Here is a 20,010-nt window from a genome sequence, read left to right on the forward strand (position 1 = left end):
TCGAGGGGCGCGTAGGCTGATATGCAGTACGGAATAGGAATAGGACAGAAGCAAAGGGCTAAGAGCAAATTATTTGCTTACTCATCTAAGTTCTCGAGGACGGTTTAAAGTTGGCGCTTACATTTTTTTATATGATTTTAAAATGTATTTCTTATAGAAAAACAACATAGCGTTGATATTCAAGGCCTCGGAAGGCAGCCTTATACCACGGCAGTTGCGAAGCGAGGTTCCCTGGCTCCGTAGCGCAGCGAAGGGCCGCCAGTGAATAGACCTCGTAATGGGTAATAAGGAAAGCCATATAACGCCATGGATTCTAGTCCATGATAGCAATAAGTAAGCTATCATTTTGGCACTCTCCTTGTGTTTTTATTCTCATCGTGCGGTTCTCCAGTACCTTGTTGTCCCTTGTCTCGATCGATCCAAATCGTCTCGGCTAACGGCCCCTTTTTCCAAACGCTAAGTGCTATGCAGCACGTGATTGGCGAAAATATATTGAGCATCAGGATTAGGACGCGGTATAGAACCAAGCTGTACTATGAGGGAAGGGATCTGATTGGGAACGCGGCTGGTCACTATAATAGTCATAGGAAGTGCCTTTTGACCACCCTTATTCTGTATGCTGTTGAAATGTTTACCAACTGCTCGCTTAGGCGGAGGCTCAAGCTTGTACTGGGATACCTTGGGGGTCTACTTCCAGAATGCAGCCTATCTAGACGTCATCTCTGCACTTGCCTTAATTGATTGCGGCAGTTATGCTTCCCGCATTTTTTGCCGACTCGCTTGGAGCCCAGATTGTTGGTTTTAATGACATGGCCCGGTTTGGCCATATCACCGCAAGCTTTGAAATTGACCTGTTCTTCCTCCTCGTCGCCGCACAGCCATTTTTTCAGGGACATTGTCTTCTCGCACATCTAAGGAGAAAGTTGGGAAATGCTTCTGTTGTTTCAATTTGCGAACGAAAGGGAAAGAGGGCACAAACTTTGAGTCGGTTGCTGTTTGGGAAGAAAATGCTTTACTGATGGGTGTAGTGATGCACTGGTCTATCGTTTCAGGTTTGGGGTTGAATCAACGAGTATCCGTGGGAGCAAGCGACTCTCTTATGGAAGAAAAACACCATCAAATGTTGTGAGACGTGGAATAGGGTGCCAAAATTCCCCGGAAGAATTGCCTGCCTTGCGGAGGATCTTTTTCTATGGAGTCCACGCATGTATACATGTACGCGAGCCCATGGATAGCTGCAACAGGGATTATTAAAATAAACGCCAATGAGATCTTCGATTAGTCAGCTGATTCAAGTCCCATCTACTACTATATAGTAAGACTTGTTAAAACACAAGATCCTTAGTTTAGGTGCGCTTCCAAGGAAGCTTACCATCTCTATCCTATATTGGCAAGGTCCTGAGTCCTGACCAAGGGCGGTGAGGAGCGGGATGGGCCCCCACTTAGTCAAGCGGGAAGGTCTAGCGCTAGTGTAGTATCTATATCTTTCTCCGGAAACCGTTTGAACCTCCACATATATTCCTTTTTTCCAAAGATCTCTGTATATCATTCTATTTTTCGTCACAACATGGAGTCTCTACCGTACCGCGGCTCTACCTCGAGCTTCTATCGCTTTGACTCCGGTACTGTCCTTAAATCACCGATGAAGGTTTGGGAGGGAAATCCCAACCGCGAGAGACTACAGGCAGAAAATGAAGTCGCTATTCGTTTTGAAGGCCAAATTCTGTATAAATTGGGTTCTCATCCCAGAATTGTCCCGTTTGTGGACCCTCCAAACTTACATAGCCGTGGGCTGAGCAACAACAGGTATCTAGGACCTCATACCCCCTCTGGAGGCATTCTGCTTTCTCAAGCCAGCCATGGAACCCTCCAGGCGTACCTTGACTCCAACAACACAGCGATTGACAAGTCATTACGCTGGAAATGGTCTGTACAGGCGGTTGAAGCCGTCGCACACGTGCACAGTCAGGGAGTCATCCACTCCGATCTTAAACCCGAGAATTACCTGGTGCATGCCACGGCCGATGGGTCATCGCTAGACCTCTGGCTCTGTGACTTTGGTGGATCCACCTGTCGCGAGCTGGGACACAGTATTCCCCACCTGCCCGACGATCCCTTCTTCGATGTTCGAATGCCGTGGATTCCGACAGAGGCAATTGATATCTTCAGTCTGGGATCGATCATCTACACTATTCTAACGGGACATTGGCCATATAGGGAGGGCACGCCGCCTCTAAAGCTAGATGACATAGGATTTTATGAGACCTATGTCAACGAAATGATTACGAAGGGTGTATTCCCGGACGTGTCTTCACTGAGAGCCGGGAAGGTGATCAGGGGATGCTGGGACCACCAATATCAAACGACCAAGGAGGTGCTTGAGGCCATGAGATTGGAACTCGCTGCACTAGATAAGGAGGATGTATAGCATCGCACCGCACCGCACGTATGAGCTTATCATTCATCGCAACCCCCCATTTGCACCGCACCTCCCTATAAAAGACTCAGACGTAAAACAGCCCAGAAGAAGCGAAAACTCATCATAGATCGATCCCCTCGTAAGGTTACAGAAATGAGATTCTGAGACCAAAAAACGGTCGATGTCGAAGGTTACTTGTCCGCTATGCTGCTATGGGCGGTGGCAAAACGAGACAGTGGAAAGGTGCATCAAGATGACTGCTTCCAGACCCTCACAGTCAGACAATCTCACCGTCTTCCGCCCTGTGCCTAGTAACCTCCACCGTAGTACTAGACACGATACCATGCTGACCGGCCAACTCTTCCTCGTGCGTCTGTTTCCCACCCATCTTCCCTACGCAATCCTGGTGCAAGATTTAGATGAAATCAAGATACATATATCCTTGTGTGCTCAGCTCGTGGGTCGGGAACACCTTGAGACGAGGTGTATATGATTCCACACCGTCTGATCCAGAAGTAGGTGTTCCCAGATCGGTTGGCTGCATACGCTGCGGAGTTTACCGGGCCATCGGAAAACTGAGCGGCGTGGGAAACGGGAGGTTGCTGAGACGGGATCGCAGTCGATTCATGTTGATACATGAAATTGCCAAAGATTTTGGTCTTGATACGCACCAACTCAGATGAAGGCAGTAGGCACGTTTTACAAAAATACCCTTCTACCTTTTCTGTACTCTTCATTGCTAAGGAGTCTCTAATTCCAGCCCCTCCTATTCTAGCAGAAATGATAACAAAGCCTTTAGAAAACTGATGACCGAAAAGCTTGTAGTCCTTAGCGTACAGACTTGGCGCTCGTTTTAGGCTTCAGAAGCTTCGCATAATTGATTATCAGCCTGATGCTGAAAGGCTAGTAGTAGAGGTGCAGACGCGTAAGATACCAAGATGGTGTGCTCGGGGGCGCAACTTCAAGCTCAGAACGATCGTGTGTGCGAAGTATAATTGAGAAGGATAAAGGCCTGGAGTCCTAGTCATGCTATACGATCACACGACTGCAGGACCGAAACTACGACCATCTTGGCGAGAGGACCGTTTTCGCGTCTCTGGAATTGCTGGTCGAGACGGAAGATCTTGCACCCTCGAACAGATCAACGGCAAGCGGGTGATGAATGTAAAACGTGAAAATATACAGAAGGCTTGATAGAGTGACAGCAAGAAGAAAGTTGGTAGCGACAACGCTTCAGCAGTGATATATCTATACAGGCAAGCAGTCTTATTAGAGAACTGGTATATCTATACTGCAAACAGCGTGAGACCTCGTGAGCTGACTATTTGGGCTATTGGGTCCGTCGAGAACACGCCCCTGAGACAGGCTCTTATTTGAAAATCTTGACTAGGACTGTGGAACAACTGACTTTCAAAAGTGCGCGACCTCTTGAGGCTTTTATGCACATGTCAGAAAATGGACTCGCCGGCGAGTACAAGATCAGGAGAAGCGGCTGGTGAAAGTGAAAATCTCAGCTGGCCTTGATTCACTCAGGCAAGATAAGCTGATGAAGCAGCTTCTGGAGCTAGGACCCAGTGTCCGAGTTCTCGTTGGTTTTTCATAGTCTCAGAAAGGTCTGCATCAGAATTCACACAAGGTGGTCTGTGAGAGCGAAGGGGGATTGAATAGATGATGAGTGAAATTCAAAAGGCTATTCACTTTTAGGATCTTGATAATGAAATACATGCAAAGATCTATGACCATAAAAAGTATATATATATGGTATGCTAACAGCTTCAGGCTTGAAATTCAAGGAGCGATTAGGATGACGTCCCAAAGAAGTACGATGTGAGCCTGATCTGTTTACGAGCTAGGTTCATGAACAATATTCCTTATCATGGAAAGAGGAGGCAAGAACCAACTTTCTCCGCAGAAATCCAGGCGTGCTAATTTCCCAACCAGTTATTAATGAAAAAAAGGAAAGCTGACAATGACAACGTCGATAGAGTTGACAGCAGCGACTCCTAAACAGCAGAACAAGCAACATTCCAGAAAACAGGAATCGCTCCGGCTCGTCCGCTCGTATAATAGATTCGCTTGCACCGTTCTCTGTTGTTTATGCTCGCTCCAGCTCAAGTATGCCGGCCTTTGTGTTTGTCAATCCCCTTTTCCGACCTTTATATTCCTGAGCTTCTTCAGCATCTCCTTCAAGATTGCAAAGACCAAAGAATATATCGCTATTCCGTCCATTGGGTATGTAGTGAACCAATACTGGATATTGATTGTTGTCCGCATGCGCCCTTGGTTTCCACCTTGGCACGCGCCTTGGAGCACATACCGTACAGTGTTTATTCACGTGCTTCACATACCGAGCAACTATGTATTAACGATCCAACCTTCAGCGAGGAGGACAGAGAAAATATCTGGTGCAGTCTTGCTAGGTGCGCGGGCTTATGAAACATCTAACGTCCATTCTCTTGAAGCGCGGTTTCCGCGGCGTTTACGGGTGCAAGCAGAGAGAGATAGGGAGGGCTATGAAGATAAAATATCTCCCAGATACTCTCGGTATGTAGAGCTGAGAAGAGGATTGAAAAGGATGCTCTGCTACAAATGCCCAAAATGAGAATGACCGTAGAGACGACAACAAGATATTTATTTCACTTCCGCACAGGTTTCGCATCCTTTTGAGGTGATGCCTGTAGAGGGCTGCGCGATAAACATTGGCCTCGTATGGATTTGAGGACCAACTTTCAGTTCTCACAACGACCAGTTGAACGCGGCATCTGCGCTGGTAAAACAGCCCCAATCGATCATCGATGGATCTCGGACATAGCGCCTGCTCTTCCGATTTAAATAAGTAGAATCAGACGATCGCAAGTGAAAGCCTTAGTTGCGCTCGCTTTTCCTTTTTGGCTTGTCAGCAAAGAGTGAATGAATGAAATAGTACACTCAAGAGCGGAGTAGGTAATTCGTCGGTTACCTTATAATTCAATTCGAGAGAATTTGGCCCCCGAATTGCTACACGACTATTAGGAGAGCATAGAAGAATAGTATTTTTCTGTAAAGAGTGAAGCGACAAGCCAAGCTATCGATCTGGCGAGGGAGAGCCAACGGAGAGGGACAAGTAACAGACAGACTCTATGATCGAGACGAGAGGGATAGGGAAATCAAAGAGGGAAAAAACCCAATGTGGTGCGCGGAAAAAGGTGAGTAGACTATATACATACTGGTTCGCCCGCTTCGTTTGCCTAAAAAAAAGGGGGGGCTGCTTCGGCTTCTGGCGAATGATAACAAGGAGGGAATACGAACTTGCGCGATATAAGGAGAAATGACAGCGATCTTTGAATTAGCAACAGGATAGAAAAAAAGAAATTCAACGGCAGCATGTACACGAAAGGAAAAAGCGCGTAGTATCGTGGGTCTAGGCAGAAAGAAAGCCGAGCTTAAGCGTATTATACATATCTTCTCTTCTGCGCCTCAACGATACACATCCAGCAATGAAGTGACAAGAACCGCCTCGCTAAGCGGGCATGACTATCTTTCAAGTCGAGGAATGTCTTGCCATAATAGTCGAACGTCTTACTGAACACTGGATCATAGATCTGATTCGGTGTACAACATCTTTACATATATGTGTACTATAATAATTTCATTTCAATTCATTTAATAGTTTTCGTATGGATAGATGGAGTTGCGCTGTAGATGATTAGCAGACAGAGATAGGTGGCATGGAGGTTAGAGGAGCGGGAGCGGAAGAGGGAGAGGGAAAGGAAATATTGAGAATAAGATATATACATACCTAAGAAGTAGCAAGATAGGGGGCAGTTGATCGATCGGTTTGATTTCAAGCTATCGAGAGTGAGATGATAGAGGAGTATAGAAGAGTAGAGTGGGTATATTCCAAAAAACCAATGCTCAATGTACATCTTCAAGGTAACGAATGCCAGCTCAATCGATTATCGCAGAAAAAGGCAGTGAGAAAGCAGTGAAATACAAGTCCCAAGTCTATCTCCTCGTTTAAATCGAAAAACGCCACGACAGTCCCGTTAACCTGTTCCCGTCCTTCTCCAACCAACGCTATCAATACGTCCAATGACCTAACCTCCCACCGTGATATCATAACCATCTCATTACCAGCTTCCATGCTTGAGAAGCAGACCAGCTAAAGTTGTGAATGGACAGTAGTAGTGGGAGACGGCTGATCAGCAACGTACCGCTCCCGCTCAAACTTCACCGCAACCCACTCATGACGCTGATAGTCCCCAGCCCAGTACCCTAGCAAGCTCCCCTGCACTTGCTCCACTTCACCCTTCCTATCCTCACTCACATACCCCTCCAGAGCCTGAAGATCGTACGCGTCGAGTTGTTGGAAGATATCGTCAAAGTTCAGATGCACGGTATCGGCGTAGCTTATGCCAAGCTCGATACCCTCGTCCTCCTGTTGCGTGAAATTATCTTGCTGTGCGTGTGCTTGTTGGGCAGTAGAGACGTAGAGAGCTGGTGGGGTAGGAGAGTAGATGCAGGCGTCTGCATCTTCGAAGAACTTGTCGGTGTCGAGGTCAATGGTGGGGAGGGGGGAAGCAGGGGAGGAGAGGAAGAGCAGCTCGTCCCTGTAGAGGGCTTGTTGATGAGGAGCTGGCGAGCAAGTTTTGCGGGTGTCTTCCTGGAGCAAGATCACAGTGTTGTCGATAGCGGATAGAGCGGCTGCACATAGGAGTTAGTCTCTGGTGGGTTTTGATCTTGAATCGCAGAGTGCTAACTGTTGATGTGCTCAGCTCGCGCTGGGTCTTCGGCATTATGACTAGTGTTGTTATAGCCATATTTAGTTATGCCTTGGGCTGAGACTTGTTAGTTGTGGAGACAGAAGATGGGGAGGAGAAGATTGGGTGTACCATTTACATTGTTTTTGGCAGCGGATGGAGTATCGTAGAGAACGTGTTCCACGACTGAAGTATGAGATGGAGATGCGGAGGTAGTCATCTTGTTGACTGTAGATATATAGATTGTTGATAGCAAATGGCATTAAGCGACGGCAAATTGATGGCAAATGTAACTAATGCTTGCGCGGACAGAATGGATGGTGATAGAAGCCGAAATGTGGGCGATGAGCAGCTTATGAAGAGCAAATAAGCCGTCGCTTTGCCTGCGCTGGACTCTCTGGTACTACAAGATGGCACTGCGCCCTCCTGCCAAGAATATGCATCGCCTCGTCAGTTGAGTGCACTCGAGTCCAGCGAATTGTTATTGTTGCCATGCAGAAGGAGGTTGATGATACCATTTTCTTCCTTAGGCCAGGCAGAAGATTTAGTCTCCCTTTGCTTACGCTGCTCCACCTGGCTGTGCAAAGGAAACTGCACTACTGCACTACTGCACAGGAAACAGGTTTTTGGAGTAACACTGCGTGGCCATCGCAACTGTTGATTTGCTGGCGCGAGGGCTTGTGAGAGAAGAGTCGGAATAATTGCGCCGGAGGGATTGAGATCCCATCCCAACTGAGAGAGATGCAGATTTGAGAGCGCGCGCAGGCATCAGTGCTCGAGTCACACGACTTTGCCTGCTTCGTATACATGCTGATTTGGTGTCTTGGGTCTTGTAGCGCATCTGGCGTCGACGAGAATATCCTCTGGGTAGCTGATACACCATTTTGATATCGCCGCTCAACCTCGTCCTGAGGGTGTAGAATGCGAAATTTTCAGCTAAACTCGGTTCATTCGCCTATTCTACAATTGTCAATAAAGAATCGTCTCTTCAACTAAGTATTAACTAGATCTGCAATTGCCCCGGACTCACGATTTTTGATTGATGCGTTATTGATATTATCGAATTTGCGCTCCCTGATAATCTTTCATGGATGCTCGCGCTCTCGCGATTTTTGCTGTCACCGATCGATCAAAATTTGCACTTCTCGTGCGCCATGCATGATGATCCGACTAACATCTGCGCAGTGCTATCACTCGGAGTCCCCGAGTCCCTCATGCAGATTTGCTCTCGTTTTGATCTCGCGCGTCCCCTTTTCCCTGTCCCACAGCCACGTATCATCTCCAAAATTAAACGTCGTCACTTGGGCCTCCACCCGTCAGCGCCGGCAAAATGCCCTCAGTCTCCCTCCGCCTCAGCCATCTCACGCATACCAGCGCGACAACAATTTAGGGCATCGCGACCACAATACGATGGCAGATTCCATAGACCCACAACTCAGAGACACATCGCGAAGCACCCCTCCGCCTCGCCGCGCCGCCGTGCCGTTGCCCTTGCGCGGTAGCAACGGAGAGGAGCAGAATAGCGGCTCTGATGGGGAGTGCAACGAGGGCGCTGAGAAGCGCCGGAAACTGAATCTCTGGAAGTGCAAACCGTGTCGCGAGGCCAGGAAAAAGGTACGGCGACTATAGATAGTCAGGCGATGCGTGGTTGAGGTCGCGGACGAGGCTGACCGATATAAACAAGTGTTTCCCGGAAGATCGCGTCTGGCCCCAAAAATGCCAGCGATGTCTTCAACATCGCCCGGATCAGTTAGAATGCTCTGAGCCCGAGTTGAATACCCGCACGCGTGGCAAAAACCTGTCCAAACCTGCCCGTCGCTCTAAACCGCGATCAACGCCAGATCGGTCGGACTTGAAACGGGTGGCAAGCGACGATGATGAGAGTTCTGGCAGCGAAGTCGTCGTCTTTGATAGACCGGCTCGGACGAACCCTCTCAAGAGAGTCAAGAGGGAGCGTCAGGGGACGTTGATGCAACCTATGAAGGAGGCCTCGGAGCCAACGTCTGCGGCAAGGAAGGACCAACCTCCGCCTTCTCTATACCTGCCCTTGGGAGAAGATGCCTTTCGAATTCTGCGGCTTGAGGGGGGCCGCAAAGACGACAAGTTGAGGTGTACATTTGAGATTGCATCCATTGCCAGACCGCCCAAGTACGAAGCAGTATCGTATCTCTGGGCTGGTAACAGTGAGACGCAACTAGAATATGAGGTCGAGCTGTTGGACAATCAACAACCCGCGAAGACGCATCGGCGACCGTTGAAACCCAATCTACACTCGGCTCTGCGGAGCCTTCGACATCCAACGGCGGCGCGGCTCTTCTGGATCGATGCATTATGCATCAACCACACCAACGTGGAAGAGAAGAGCCAGCAAGTCGCCATGAAAAGATTCATCTTTTACAAAGCAGAAAATCTATGCTTCTGGCTAGGCGACGAGCCGGTCTACAAGTCCGCTCTAAATTTCATTCCCCAAATCCTCGAACTCAACAACGTGGACAAGCTGGTGCAAGATGAAGAGGCGGTTGAAAAATGGGCGGCCTTTCTCAATCTCCTGAAAAACAGAGTATTCAGTCGACTGTGGCTGGTCCAGGAAGTCGCCATTGCCCGGAATGTCACCCTTCACTGCGGTGCCCCGGCGATCCACTACGCCGACTTCGTGGACGCCGTGACTATCTTCCTGTCATGTCGAAAACACATCTCAGTGCTCTTCCGCAACAAGAAGAAGGATGCCAGGGAGCTGACAGACCGGAAAATCACCATGGTCGAGCGCTTCATCGATGTCACAACCAACGCACTGCGTCGGACTTCTAAGACCGACCACGTTGAAGGCGTCCAGCGGCTCCTGAGCCTCGAAGCCCTGGTCTCCGAACTCTCCGACCTGTCATCTGGCGACCCTCGTGATAGGATTTACTCGGTTCTCGCCCTGGCTAAGGACGGACCTCCACTGTTGGACACGGGAAACTCCCACGCATTGAACGAAGCCCTCCGTATAGACTACGCCCGAACAACTCTCGACGTGTACCAGGACTTCTTCGCCCACGCCGTCACCACCTCCCAATCCCTGGACATCCTCTGTCGTCGCTGGGCCTCTTCCATCCCCGAAAAAGAGGCGCAGCTCCCAACCTGGATCCGGCCCTTGCAATCCAACCTGCAAGCACCCTTCGACCCCAACGTGTCTGAACGAACAGATGCCGATTCTCTCGTCGGGATCCCCGATCACCACTGCTATAACGCCACCAAAAACACCACGGCATCCTTCCGCATCTCCTCCTCTTCCCCATCCGCTCCCAGATCCCTCTTCGTCAGAGGTCATCGTCTAGACGCCATAGCGAGACTAGGCCCACGAGCATCCGAAGGCATCATCCTCTACGAATGGCTCCAGCTCGGCCACTGCACCATCTCCGACGAGATCGACACCGTCCCCGAACCCTTCTGGCGCACCCTCGTCGCCGACCGGGGCCCCCTCGGCACCAACGCTCCCAGCTGGTACCACCGCGCGTTCCTGTACTGCCTCGCGGAATCGACGCCCAACGGCGACATCAACACCAACCGTCTGATTGCCGCGTGCGAGGCCGGGAGCAGTAGTCTGGTCGTCGATTTCCTGCAGCGGGTGCAGGCTGTGATTTGGAACCGCAAGTTTCTGGTCAGTCGGGAGAGGGGCTGGATCGGACTGGCGCCGATGGCCGCCGTGGAGGGGGATGCGGTGGTGGTGTTGAAGGGGTGTAGCGTCCCGGTCGTGTTGCGGAGGGAGGAGGGGGAGCGGGATGGGGATTGTTGGTGGAAGTGTGTGGGCGAGTGCTATGTGCATGGTATTATGGAGGGGGAGGCCTTGGAGATGGGGTTTTTGGAGGAGGAGTTTGAGATCAGGTGATCGAGGGAGGATCACCGAGAGAAGGAGTGCGTCTGTGAGATAGAGGAGGAGGAGGAGGTCTCGCCCGGGAAAGGCAATCTCCCTATGACATTTAACGAATCCATGTCGCAGGTACTCTCTATCATATAGTCAAGCCACTTTAACTACAGCTTTTAGTCCTTTATTTTCCAGCCTGATCCCAACTCACATCCGCATCCACATCGCAGGCCACATTAAAGTCTAGTTTATAACAGTACATCGTCTCCCACATTTCCAAGACGGCGAAAATTCAATACTTGTCATCAAAAAGAAAACAAAAAGCTGCCCTACCCAGCTTCCCACATTCCCGCCCGTATGTAATATCCTTCCTTAAGTATAGACATTGCTCTTGCTCCGCATATACAAAAGCCACCGTGAGAGAATTTCGCAGATAAAAAAGGAACTTACCCGTCACCTGAACCAAAAGACCGAGCTACCAAGTAGTCATCCACATGGAGTTGAAAAAGTCACGGCAACATGCAAAACTCATGCGCCAGGCATTGAGCCTGACTATCGTTATTGCGTCCGCCGGGAATCGGACCCGGGGCCCATCGAATACTGATTGTCCGGTGAGAGACACATGGCAACGATGGATTTTACCACTAAACCACAGACGCTTTTATGTTATGCTCAATCTGGGTAAAAAATTACTATATTCGTTTGTAAAAAAATTTCAAGCAGGCCAAGCTTTGTGTGCAGATACGCGGGGAAAGAGTAAGCGGGGCCTCGCTTAGAAGGGCATACCGATCCACCGCACTTGAAGAGAAAAGGTAGTGAGTGCATTGAGATCCGGATCAGCAATTCATTTATGGTGGTTTATCCAGATGATACGGATGGATCATTCTGTGTGAACCGTAGAGAGCTCGAGTTACGGAAGAGCTCGACTCAACTCTGGCCTGAAAGATGAGATGATGGTCTGGTTGGGTGGTGGAAGGTCGTCATATCACGTGACGTGCTGAGAAACGGCAGACCACCGGGATGACCTCTCCTTTCCTATGCTCTGTCTGGTAAATCCGGAGAGAAGCAAGACTCCCGCGCCCTCTTCCAGAAGTGGATCGAACACCTGTGCCGTCCTGACAGGAACAGCATCATCTAGACGTCACGGGCAACCTAGAGACGCTCCGAGACGATGTGCTGAAGCAGATCATGGAGTAGCTAAGAAAGATTTCAGGGAGTCGGCGATAGAACTCAAATGATCAAGCGGTGGTCCATACGAGTTTAACTGATTATGTGCAGCATAGTTGTCTGGACTAAAGATAGAGCGAAACTGCTTCTAATGCTCGCGAACGAGCTTGGAACTATAGCTGAGATTTCGCAAGCACGAGGTGTTGCCAATCGAGAAGCGCGAATGGAGAAGCTGCCCATCAACCTTGGCGTAAAGATCTCGTCATAATCCGCGTCGCAAAAGCCCTCTCGAGATACATCCTTAAAGCTTACGAGGCTTGGGACAGGCTGGTTCAGACCAGCAAAAATCTCGAAGTGCTTGGAAGATTGAGGGCTGGCGAGGCTCCACGTAGTGTAGAGGCTGCCGATATATTAAAGACGAAATCATATGACCATATCTGTTTATTTAACACCTCCAGCTGTAGGATAAATAAGCTCTAAAGAAAACTATCCTGTCACTTGCTCGTTAGGTTGCAAATGCTTCTCAGATACAGGAGTTTGTTTTCGATCGATCTTTCCGATGCAGGTATACTCTTCCCTCGAGATTCTCCAAGTCAAGTCAGGACGGCTGTATATCACTTTACCGCTAGCTTCATAGTCTACATAAACCAAAAATCGCTGCAGGTGGTGTGGTAATAATGTACTTGATTTTGGTACCTGTCAAGTTCAGGCTCTGTAATAGCTTGCTGGGATGCAGGCCGCCTCAACTTCACCATCAAGATTTGTAAGGAAAAAAAATACCCCCATAAATTTTTAATAATCAAAAAATTTAAATATCAAGAGATTAAAAAAAGAAAATTTAAAAAACCCTAAGCCACAAAAAAGACAAGAATTGATCAGGCTGGGGCTCGATCCCAGGACCTTCTCGGTATTGTGTCACAGTAAACTGTTAACGAGATGTGATAACCAACTACACCACCCGACCATTGATCCCTGTCTGAATGTGATCGGAAGCGGTGCAGGACACTAAGATTACTCAAAAAATCTCTGCAAAGTCGATATTGTTAAAGTGGACTGTTCGGCTGGGTTGACAGGGGGCACCAATAGGTAGAGAGAGCCCTCGAGATCACAGGTTTCTGTTACTAGAAAATGAACGTCAGAACGAATCTCAAGAAATATTCGAAGCAGCCCCTCGAGATAGGTACTTCGCCCATCCTCCACCTCCACAAGCGAGCCAAAGGGCACGTGATTCCGAAAGCCGGGCAGCTCTGAAACTTCGGCGCATTATCGTCAGCAATCCGAGCGCAGCCTTCTCCCAACTTACATCTCCCTCGATAATATGCATCAAGTTCGGACGGACTCCGTCTTCCCCTCATAATGACATCCTCCCAGAAGGCTCTGTCGGAGTCCAATCCAAAGATCGTTCAATGGTTCGTCGACACAAGACCGCTGTGGCCCGTCCAACAAGCGAAACCGAGGGATGAAGTCCAGCAGCTCAAGACCGTGGTAGGTCGCCGGCGTCATCTACGCTTCTAAGTCATAACTTATCATTACTACACAGGCGTCAAGAGCCCTTTCGCTCCTGTCTGAATCAGAGCAAGCCTCTGTCTTGAAATACTATCACCTCAAAGACGCCAAGATGAGCCTGGTCTCGCATCTCTTGAAGCGGCTCATTATCACCACGCTCGATATCCCGTGGCCTCGAAGCATCGTCTCTCGAGATTCAAAGGGGAAGCCCTGCTTCATACCAGAGGATTGTGGCAGTCACGTGGTCCTCGATTTCAATGTGTCCCACCAGGCCGGTCTCGTCAGTCTGATTGCCATTATCGGTCTCCAGGGTGCCCAGGTTGGGACGGATATCGTTTGTGCCAATGAGCGGCTACAGCAAGATACCACCCATATCAGCAAACATGGATTCGAGGACTGGGTCGATATGCATGCCGATGTGTTAGCGGACTCGGAAGTGAGATTCATGAAAACGGTCTCAGTAGATGGTCAACCTTCTGCTTTAGGAACTGCGGTTGACAAGGAGCTACGGAGGTTCTACGCGGTTTGGTGTTTGAGGGAGGCGTACGTCAAGATGACTGGAGATGCGTTGCTAGCTCCTTGGTTGAAGGAGTTGGAGATTCGGGATGTGCAGGCCCCAGCTGCGAAAGAAGGTCTCGATTCTGACAGTCTGGAAGAAGGCGAAGTTGTGCGTCAGTCCTCGAACTATTTCCAGGGAGAGGTGGTCGCAGATGTCAAAATGGAGCTCAGCGCGATAGGGGCACATTATATGATTGCCGGTTCAATCCGCATTCCACAGGGTGTCGACAGCGCAGGAGTGAAGCTTGGAAAGTGGCAGAAATTGGATTTCGAGAAGGACGTTCTTAAAATTGCCGAAGCAACCTCATAAACGGCCGAGATCTCTTGAGGAGAGAGCAAAGGCGTACCACCAAAAGTCCGAGAGTCATGGAAAGGGCAAGAGGCAAGGGTAAGGGCCTTCTCAGCATACCTAAATAAGAGCGAAATAAACAATTCCATTCATTGCATTTTATGGTCGCGTGTCCTTAATCACACCAAACTAAAAATCCCACTGGAACTACAGCAGCATAGAAACGTCGAACTGAGACGCAGCCTCGTGGAGCGTTTTGGTGCTTCACCGTGGCACAAAACATAAATTGGTGGTGAGTAGCGTGGATCAGGTTCCTTACCAATCGAGCAGTTATCTCAATTCATTCCCCACGTTCATCCACGCCCAGTGCTAAAGCCCACCACACAATCTCACGCCAAAAAAGCACAAACCCAGACCTCCTTTCACACTACTAAAACGCATAATTGAAGCTCCACACGCAATTTTCCCGTTCGGGTTCAATATCGAAGAGGGTCGTCGGAATACCAACCAAGGTACATCTATCTAATCTGCCTAGCACTCGACTCCCACCAGATGAATAATGGATAGATATCCTTCGTCGAGTGTATCAACCATCTTCTATTTCCTGCCGCTATCTAGCCCGTTGAAATACAGGGCTTCAAAAAATAGTGTTTTGGTGCAAAGCTTCGTGATGATGTATGTGCATTTTGGGCGGATTGTTTTGTTGACTTTTCGCTTCGGCTAGCTGGCAATTCCGTCTAATTCCCTTCGTTCCAGCGATCACCCAAGCCGAGGCCCATCAGATCACGACGGGCCAGAAAATCAGTATATATTCAACTTTTCAAACCTGAAGACTGGGAGCTACTGGGCGTCGAAAGGTTGGCGGATGCGAGGGAGCGTTTGCATGCTTTTGATTGACTGAGGAAGGTTCTGCAATCGTAGGCAATCCCACTTTTCTATCCATGCAATAGGAGAGAGATGCACTTTTGAGTGGGTTGCGGGTGACTATCGCACTGATTGAGATTTATAGCCTTGTGAATTATTGACCTAGTAGATTGAATATTACTTGCGAGCTTGTGGTCCTATGTACTTATACCAAAGAGTCAATTCAATCACATATTTATATAATCTCATACGTAGCTCTTTGATAGCTGATAGATGACTATAGATATGTATCATATCGGACGTTCAACGCAGCTAAGTAAGCCTCTGAATAGCAAGCATCCATGCAGCCTACCGCTCGATCACTCACTCACTCACTCACTCTTCTCTATATATTACCAGTCAGTCATCTCATGAATGCAACTCTACCGCTCGATCACTCACTCACTCACTCACTCTTCTCTATATATTACCAGTCAGTCATCTCATGAATGCAACTCAAGCTGTGAATCACACTCACCTCACCTCACCTCACCTCACCTCACCTCACCTCACCTCACCTCGGCGGCATGTCTAATCCAACAATCTCTCTCCAACCACCAGCCAGCAAGCCACTCACTTACTCACTTGTACTATACGCTATAAGCGTCAACCAATCAACCTCAACCACAGAAATTCTTTTCCTGCAATCCAAACAAACAAACAAACAAACAAACAAACAAACAAACAAACAAACAAACAAACAAACAACACAGACGAGATCCCGATATCCATCCATCCATCCAACCAACCAACCAACCAACCAACCAGAAAAGCAAGCAAGCAACGCCTTTAAAAGGAAAACCAGCAGCAAACTTCCCTCACCTCACTTCACCTGACCTCAACGCACTCGCCCACTCAAACCCTCACATCACACGACATACATAGCAAAAACACCACCGTGTCAACGAGAAGCTGCTGTTGGAGGATATTCTAACAGAACTTTTTTTTTTCTTTTCTTATTTTGCAAAATTTCCACCCTTTTACCACTTACCAAGTTCGTAAGTAAGTAAGTAAGTAGCCGATTGGGGTTTGGACTTTGGACTTTGGAGATTCACCGGGTCGGAGGAGGGCGGGAAGGAGGAGGAGGCGGAGGAGGAGCAGGAAGGGCGGTAGATACCGGTACCTAGATACTTACCTAGAAAAGTAGATACATAGAATCCAGGGATCAGAACCCACAGCTGGAGAAGCCGAACTTAGGTGAACTTAACTGAACTTAAGTGAACTTAAGTGAACTTAATTTAACTTGACTGAACTTAACTGACCTTAACTGACCTTCACTGAGCTTAATTTAACTTGGACATTCCGTACGGGGGCCCGTGGCGGTGGCGGTGGCGGCGGCAAGAAGGAAATGTTATCCAACTTCGGCAAGAGAGTACTTGATATTTTTATTTTTTTTTGGCTGCTGCTGCTGCCATCTAATGATTACGTTTGCAACCTTTGAAATAGATATTTGAATTGGTCTGAAAATACTTAGTAGTACCGCTTCAATTTCCTAAATTGATTCTGATTTTTTTTTTAAAAAAAATTTGGCTGGGGAGAGGAAACCCTGCCGATGCCCTGCTCTAGCGATTGTTTAATCTAGAAATGGAAATGTAGGTAGATCAAGTATCGTATCTTGCAGTCGTTCCACCGCGGATAAGGGATAGAAGAAGGCTCGCCGGATCTCCATTGTGACTGACAGAAGCGCATGAGTTTCGTAGTAACACCTCAGAATGGTATTATATCTTTTTGTGATCCCAGGATATCACGACACGAATATCGAGATGATATCATTGCCTCGAGCTCTTGCTGTAGTGGCTGTCCTCGAAAGTCGAAGAAAAAATGTCTTCCCAAACTCCAATGACGGCCATATCTTCCTCCTGAGCGAAGTCCTCCGCTGTATCATCGGAGCCCATACCGCCCTTGAATGAAGAGCCGCGTGGTCGAGTTCGGTACGGATATACCGCCTACGTTTCCGCACTTCCATCTTTTAGAAGCAACCTCAACTGCTTCAGCGTATCCTCACACCCAACCTCCATCTTCATCAGTATGTCAGCGCTCCCCTTGTGTGATATGATGAGCTGGGTGACAAGCCAATAATTGTACCCGTTCCTGAAGAATCCTAGAGCAGCCCAGGCATCGTTGGGGATGCTGGCACGAATTGCGATCCAGAGTAATCGCCAGTTTGATAATGCTGTTTTGATGGCGCTGATGCCGGATTCTGAGGCTTGAGCTAGAGGTCCGGCCGGTGTTGAGGTATCTGGATCGCCCTCTGAGCGGGATATCGATGTTGGGAAATGGATGATTTGGGTGTGCGCTGATACGTAGAGCACTGCAGCAGTGAGCGGAAGAATCCAAGAAGCGCCAACAGGACACTTACTGTGAATGAGGATGAACATGTCGGCGGGATTCAGATTGTACGGATTTCTACTGGGGCCTTGGCTTATTTGAGATGGCTTGAAGAGGCTCTGGAACGCATCGACGGTGGTGATATTCCTACTGAACGTGAAGCCGGGTTCTGAGAACGGGTGATGAGATGCAAAGAAGCTCTCTTCGCATGGTAGGTCAAATTCCATCTCTGACACGGAAATTCGGCAAGGGAAGTTGACGAAGAAGCAAAAGGCGCAGTCAAATAGCGTCATTGTGTTGATCATGCTGTAGATGGTATCAGCGTGAAGCTCGAGATGAGGATGAATTGCTGGGAGCTGACCGAATCCTGGTCTCTCTCAAAATCCACATTTGCTCATCCTGGCCATCGTCCACTTCGTGCCGGGCTTTCATCAGGCCGAGCCTCCGTGCAACCTGAAAGCTGTCAGTAATAGCGACATGCAAGTGGCAACAGATGAGTGATTACCTTGACAAGCGAGTTGAATCTGGTATCTACGGCACGCTTCCTCGAAACCATATTACCAGCCCAAAACTGCACGCAAACCAGTATGTACGCAGCCTGGAGATTGTCGAATGCGAGCACGCTCAACTGGGTGTTCTCGGGTGCCAAGACCGACGCAACTCTCAACATGTGCCTGATCTCGTACACATCGGACAGATCATTGAGCGAGAAGATGTACAGTTCCACTAGGTCGAGGACCAGCCTTGCTGTGGTAATTTCCGTATCTATGGGTGTGTACATTGCGCCCATAACAGACATGGCCGCAAGCAAAGGCAAGGTAGTTGTGTGAATGCTGAACGCCGGTTTGTAAATGATAGAACAATGTGGATGCCAGAACTCAAAGTACAGACCAACGAACTTTTCGATCCTCGAAGGAGTGAAAAGAAACCTCAGGTTCTGCAAGACGTGCTCTTGCTCCGGTGGCGTCATCTGCAGAGTCATGGAACTTTCTAGGATTTCCTGTACAAGCATGGCCGATTGTGGGGTTGGAGCCTCGAAGTCTCCTATTAAAGAAAAGCCGGTAATAGGGGCCTCAGATCCGAACATTGGAACGACGCCAAACGAACCGCCGAGGAAGGTGAGAAGATTGGCTTCATCGAGTAGGGACCTGTCAATGGACTCATCATCGAAAGGCGTCGAAGAAACATTCCCTTCACTGCTGTTGTTTCCAAAGAAGTTGACAGAGTCGATCGATGTCGTGGCTTCCTTGGCGGTACGAAAATTCCATATGTTGCGCCGTTCATGAGAAGACGGAAGCCTGAAGCAATCGATGAAACTTGCCGTGCCGGTGTTGAGGAGGAAGTTGATAGAGCCTCGATCGCACTGGCCGTTTTCAGTACCTTTGGAAACTATACGAGGCTCAATTAACAATACTCATGAATAACCAGATCTTGAATCAACAAAACATACTCTCGTTAAGACCAGCTCCTCCTTTTGACATTAATCTCGAGAATCTGCACTCGATCCGCTTATGCCGACATGTTTTGCACGGATTGCCACCATCACAGCCAAGCTTCATAGACGTGCACTGCGTTAAGGGTTAGCTTTCGCCGACAGCTAGTACAGAGTGTAACGAGTATCGAGTAGGAATCAAAAGGTAGGAATTATAGGCTAAGAATCTATAGCTTGCCGAATCACAAGCGTGTGATCTTCTGCCACCTCGTGCTGCCTCCGGAATCTGTCGGTTCTGGCGCTGAGGACAACCTGGGTAGTGCTCTCTAAGGTTATCGCTGTTTACATGTAAATATATGAATGTCAGCCGGAACTATTCCTGAAGGGAAAGGATAAGCCCCCTGACGGTCTCGACTCTCTCTGACCTTCGCGTAAAGGCGTCGCTGCAGAATATGCAGGAGTACGGCTTGATGCCCGAATCTGATGGCTATTGCTTAGCAATCGGATGGGATGAGGATGGTGATGGATGGACTCGTATCAGGATATGTCTCACGTCTCAATTGATGTCTTTTCAGGTGATCGGTCCTGGAAAACCTTTTTCCGCACATGGAGCATTGGACACCCTTGGTCTGGCCATCCGCATTGCTCGAAGCCGAGGATGGCATTGCGACGTTGGACGGTACCAGAAGGTATACGTGTCTATATATGTAAGTGTGTATGGATATATTTAATTCTTAGCCCTCGGAGTGCAAGACCTCGGGTTGAGATACTTTAACCAGTAGTCGGGGCTGACTGTCCTACTGTATTAACTTTATCCCGAAGCTC

At 48.7% G+C, this 20,010-nt stretch overlaps 5 protein-coding genes across 5 annotated transcripts; 3 read left to right on the forward strand and 2 right to left on the reverse strand.

Annotated features, from left to right (window-relative positions):
* Positions 1-1,567: 1,567 nt before the first annotated feature.
* On the forward strand, positions 1,568-2,428 carry L3040_006241 (uncharacterized protein; the record flags this gene model as incomplete). The annotated part of the gene is made up of 1 exon (XM_007292360.2): positions 1,568-2,428. The coding sequence occupies one exon, from the start codon at positions 1,568-1,570 to the stop codon at positions 2,426-2,428; it is 861 nt and encodes a 286-aa protein (XP_007292422.1).
* Positions 2,429-6,560: 4,132 nt separating this feature from the next.
* Positions 6,561-7,378, reverse strand: L3040_006242 (uncharacterized protein; the record flags this gene model as incomplete). The annotated part of the gene is made up of 3 exons (XM_007292361.2): positions 6,561-7,102; positions 7,159-7,236; positions 7,291-7,378. The coding sequence occupies 3 exons, from the start codon at positions 7,376-7,378 to the stop codon at positions 6,561-6,563; spliced, it is 708 nt and encodes a 235-aa protein (XP_007292423.2).
* A 1,190-nt stretch (positions 7,379-8,568) lies between these two features.
* L3040_006243 (uncharacterized protein) lies at positions 8,569-11,026 on the forward strand (the record flags this gene model as incomplete). The annotated part of the gene is made up of 2 exons (XM_007292362.2): positions 8,569-8,772; positions 8,843-11,026. 2 exons carry the CDS (start codon positions 8,569-8,571, stop codon positions 11,024-11,026), a joined length of 2,388 nt encoding a protein of 795 aa, XP_007292424.2.
* Positions 11,027-13,525: 2,499 nt separating this feature from the next.
* Positions 13,526-14,543, forward strand: L3040_006244 (uncharacterized protein; the record flags this gene model as incomplete). Its single annotated transcript, XM_007295686.2, has 2 exons — positions 13,526-13,654; positions 13,710-14,543. The coding sequence occupies 2 exons, from the start codon at positions 13,526-13,528 to the stop codon at positions 14,541-14,543; spliced, it is 963 nt and encodes a 320-aa protein (XP_007295748.2).
* A 2,828-nt stretch (positions 14,544-17,371) lies between these two features.
* Positions 17,372-19,850, reverse strand: L3040_006245 (uncharacterized protein; the record flags this gene model as incomplete). Its single annotated transcript, XM_066157048.1, has 8 exons — positions 17,372-17,736; positions 17,785-18,059; positions 18,115-18,206; positions 18,259-19,142; positions 19,204-19,321; positions 19,424-19,523; positions 19,611-19,665; positions 19,739-19,850. 8 exons carry the CDS (start codon positions 19,848-19,850, stop codon positions 17,372-17,374), a joined length of 2,001 nt encoding a protein of 666 aa, XP_066011347.1.
* Between the last annotated feature and the right edge of the window lie 160 nt (positions 19,851-20,010).

The sequence above is a fragment of the Drepanopeziza brunnea genome, assembly GCF_022702325.1.
Source record: "Drepanopeziza brunnea f. sp. 'multigermtubi' strain 214-2 chromosome Unknown ctg10, whole genome shotgun sequence".
Lineage (NCBI taxonomy): Eukaryota > Fungi > Ascomycota > Leotiomycetes > Helotiales > Drepanopezizaceae > Drepanopeziza > Drepanopeziza brunnea.